The sequence below is a fragment of the Chrysoperla carnea genome, unplaced genomic scaffold (genome assembly GCF_905475395.1).
Source record: "Chrysoperla carnea unplaced genomic scaffold, inChrCarn1.1, whole genome shotgun sequence".
NCBI classification, from domain to species: Eukaryota; Metazoa; Arthropoda; class Insecta; order Neuroptera; family Chrysopidae; genus Chrysoperla; species Chrysoperla carnea.
In genome coordinates, this window is record NW_025408242.1 from 149,265 (window position 1) to 153,641 (window position 4,377).

The window sequence follows — 4,377 nt, forward strand, 5'->3', positions numbered from 1 at the left end:
ACTCTTGATGTGAAATCGATAATTTAAAAAAAATTTTTTTATCAAAAAATGTCAAATTTCACCATATTTTGCCTTATTTATACTTAAGTCATATCATATGACTTAAGTCATTTCATATGACTTAAGTCATTTCATATGACTTAAGTCATTTCAAATGACTTAAGTCATATGATATGACTTAAGTATAAATAGGCCAAAACATGATGAAATTTGACATTTTTTGATAAAAAAATTTTTTTGAAAATTTTTGATGTCGAATCTAGAGTGCCTGGACTACACAAAAGAGTGAAAATTTGATCCAAGTAAGGCGATATGCAAATATATAGGTCTTTTATGATTTGATCAAGTCTAAATAAGCCAAAAATGCTCATAATTTTTCATTTTTTGGTAAAATTAAAATTTTTGAAAATTTTCCATGTCGGATCTAGTGTGCCAGGACTATACAAAAGAGTGAAATTTTGATCCAAGTAAGTCGATATGCATATATAGGTCTTTTATGATTTGATCAAGTCTTAATAAGCAAAAAATGATCAATATGACTAAAGTATGAATAAGCCAAAACATGATGAAATTTGACATTTTTTGATAAAAAAAAATTTCATAGCACTCTTGATGTGAAATCGAAAATTTAAAAATAAATTTTTTATCAAAAAATGTCAAATTTCATCATGTTTAGTTATTATGATTATTATTATTATTATGATTATGATGATTATTATTATTATGAAATTTGACATTTTTTGAAAAAAAAAGTTTTTTTTTAATTTTCGATTTCACATCAAGAGTGCCATGACACGTAGCAAAATTGAAATTTTATCCAAGTAAGTTAATATGACTACAGTAATGACTTAAGTCATATGACTTTGTGCATATCAACTTACTTGGATAAAAATTCAATTTTGCTTAAGTCATGGCACTCTTGATGTGAAATCGAAAATTAAAAAAAAACTTTTTTTATAAAAAATGTCAAATTTCATCATATTTTGGCTTATTTATACTTAAGTCATATCATATGACTTAAGTCATATGAAATGACTTAAGTCATATGAAATGACTTAAGTAATTACTTAAGTCATTACTTAAGTCATATGATATGACTTAAGTGCATAGCAACTTACTTTGATAAAATTTCAATTTTTTTTAAGTCATAGCACTCTTGATGTGAAATCGATAATTTAAAAAAAATTTTTTTTATCAAAAAATGTCAAATTTCACCATATTTTGGCTTATTTATACTTAAGTCATATCATATGACTTAAGTCATTTCATATGACTTAAGTCATTTCAAATGACTTAAGTCATATGATATGACTTAAGTATAAATAGGCCAAAACATGATGAAATTTGACATTTTTTGATAAAAAAATTTTTTTGAAAATTTTTGATGTCGAATCTAGAGTGCCTGGACTACACAAAAGAGTGAAAATTTGATCCAAGTAAGGCGATATGCAAATATATAGGTCTTTTATGATTTGATCAAGTCTAAATAAGCCAAAAATGCTCATAATTTTTCATTTTTTGGTAAAATTAAAATTTTTGAAAATTTTCCATGTCGGATCTAGTGTGCCAGGACTATACAAAAGAGTGAAATTTTGATCCAAGTAAGTCGCTTTGCATATATATAGGTCTTTTATGATTTGATCAAGTCTAAATAAGCCAAAAATGCTCATAATTTTTCATTTTTTGGTAAAATTAAAATTTTTGAAAATTTTCCATGTCGGATCTAGTGTGCCAGGACTATACAAAAGAGTGAAATTTTGATCCAAGTAAGTCGATATGCATATATATAGGTCTTTTATGATTTGATCAAGTCTAAATAAGCCAAAAATGCTCATAATTTTTCATTTTTTGGTAAAATTAAAATTTTTCGAAAATTTTCCATGTCGGATCTAGAGTGCCAGGACTATACAAAAGAGTCAAATTTTGATCCAAGTAAGACGATATGCATATATATAGGTCTTTTATGATTTGATCAAGTCTAAATAAGCCAAAAATGATCATAAATTGACATTTTTTGGTAAAATTAAAATTTTTGAAAATTTTCCATGTCGGATCTAGTGTGCCAGGACTATACAAAAGAGTGAAATTTTGATCCAAGTAAGTCGATATGCATATATATAGGTCTTTTATGATTTGATCAAGTCTAAATAAGCCAACAATGATCATAATTTGACTTTTTTTGGTAAAAAAAAAGTAAGACCAATGGTTGGATTAGGTTAGGTTGGGTTGGGTTGGGTTGGGTTGGGTTGGGTTGGGTTGGGTTAGGTTAGGTTGGGTTGGAAGCCGATGCATATATATAGGTCTTTTATGATTGGATCAAGTCTATATAAGCCAAAAATGATCATAATTTTTCCATGTCGGATCTAGAGTGCCAGGACTATACAAAAGAGTCAAATTTTGATCCAAGTAAGTCGATATGCAATATATAGGTCTTTTATGATTTGATCAAGTCTTAATAAGCAAAAAATGATCAATATGACTAAAGTATGAATAAGCCAAAACATGATGAAATTTGACATTATATTTCAAGTTTCGTTCTCGAGATCACTGTGTAGTACCGCCTTTGTGCGCTTATTCATTACCACATAGTTCAACCATAAAATAAAATTAAGTAAGTGTATCCATAACAACTGGTTTATTTACCCTTCATTACGTTTTTTGTGCGTTTCAAGTAACATCGTTTTTTGATTTCTCTTAAAAAAAAAAAAAATCAAATATTATAATCTATCAGATATCAGAAGTAAAACACTAATTTGTTGCTTGTTCATTGATAAAAATGAATAAACGTAAATTGGAAAACAATTCTCATTTGGAGGTACTCCAAAAAAAATTAAAAAAATATCAGCATTTAATTGATCAGGAAATGTCATCAAATTTAGTCGACGATTCTGTTGATAATTCTTCATCTGAGGGTAAATATTAAAATATTAAAATACCTAAATAATTAAAAAAATATATATACCAGCATTTAATTAAATGATCTGGAAATGTCATCTAATTTAGTCATTGACTCTGTTGTTAACTGTTCATCTGAGGGTAAATACTAAAATACTTAACTAATCAATTTTTGATTGTTATTGGGCAACATTTTTTGTTGTACCTTGGGCAACAAATCTTATGTTAATAAGTTGTTGTACCTTTGACTGGGCAAACATTAAAAAAAAAAAAAAAATTGCGTCAGGAAAATGATAGCTTGTTTTGACCTAGATCTTTTGCTCTTGCAGACTCAGATGTTGACGACCAAGATCAGAGTAGTAAATCTGATATTGAAATGGAAAATGCCTCAGATAAAAACTTGAAGGCGTCAGTGGAGTTGCAGGAGACGAAGGGTTCTGAAGTTCCCACCCTCAGTGAATCGGTGCTCCAAATCCTGGGCTCGGAAAAGAGACTTTTAAAGGATAAATGCTTTGTTTTGCACCCTGAACTAGCGTCATGCTGGAAAGATTTATTAGCTTCAGGCATGAACAAAGAAGATAAGTCTAAAATGATTGAAACTTATCCTAACAAAGGAAACTGTCCTCTAATTGCACCAACTCTCAATCCGGAATTACTCCCTCTTTTACATAAAACGGCTAAATCTCGTGATAAATTTTTTGCTAATCATCAGGATGTGTGTGGCCGTAGTTTAGTGGCTATTGGTACAGCCATCTGCAATATTTTGAATGATGAAGAGGAACCGGTAGATAAGGAACAGCTTTTAAAGCTTCTTTGTGACTCCAGCAGCATGATGTGTGACCTGTTTTTCCAGTTGTCCAAATCCAGACGTGCACAATTGTACTCATGTGTTGATGGAAAAAGGAAGTCTGTTCTTGAAGATTCACCCACAGATGAATTTCTTTTTGGCATCGACCTTGCTAAAAGAATTAAGAATGCCTTAGCTGTTGAAAAAACAAGCTTGTCTTTAAAAAATCAAACTCCACGAAGAGATTCAAATCGACCTAAAAACTCTTTAAACTGGAGAAGCCCGTCTGCTTCAAGGATCAGCCCCAGTCAGACGGGCTACAGACGTCACTTCAACAAATCATCAGCTGCAAACAATCACAATCAAATCACAACTCGATCCCGATCAGGGAACCAACTCCCTCCAGCTCAAAATGCTCAGACACAGAAGAAATAAAGGTGAGTCCTACTGCGGGTAGGTTAAAGTATTTCGTACATGCTTGGGCCAAAATCACCTCCGATCCTTTTATCCTTGAGACGATCTCCGGATACAAAATTCCATTTATCTCTACACCAACTCAATCTTCAAAGCCCTCCAATAATCATTTATCTGAAAATAAACTTGAGGTACAGAAGGCTGTGAATGACCTTTTATCAACGGGCGCTATCCAGCAGTGTGCTGAGGAGGAGGGCCAGTTTTTATCAAGAATTTTTCTT

At 30.8% G+C, this 4,377-nt stretch overlaps 1 protein-coding gene across 1 annotated transcript; it reads left to right on the top strand.

The window, feature by feature from the left end:
* Nucleotides 1–2,776: 2,776 nt before the first annotated feature.
* On the top strand, nt 2,777–3,893 carry LOC123304840 (the record flags this gene model as incomplete). The annotated part of the gene is made up of 2 exons (XM_044886407.1): nt 2,777–2,912; nt 3,225–3,893. Coding segments are annotated over exons 1-2 (805 nt in total), but the record flags the coding sequence as incomplete, so codon positions are not given.
* Between the last annotated feature and the right edge of the window lie 484 nt (nt 3,894–4,377).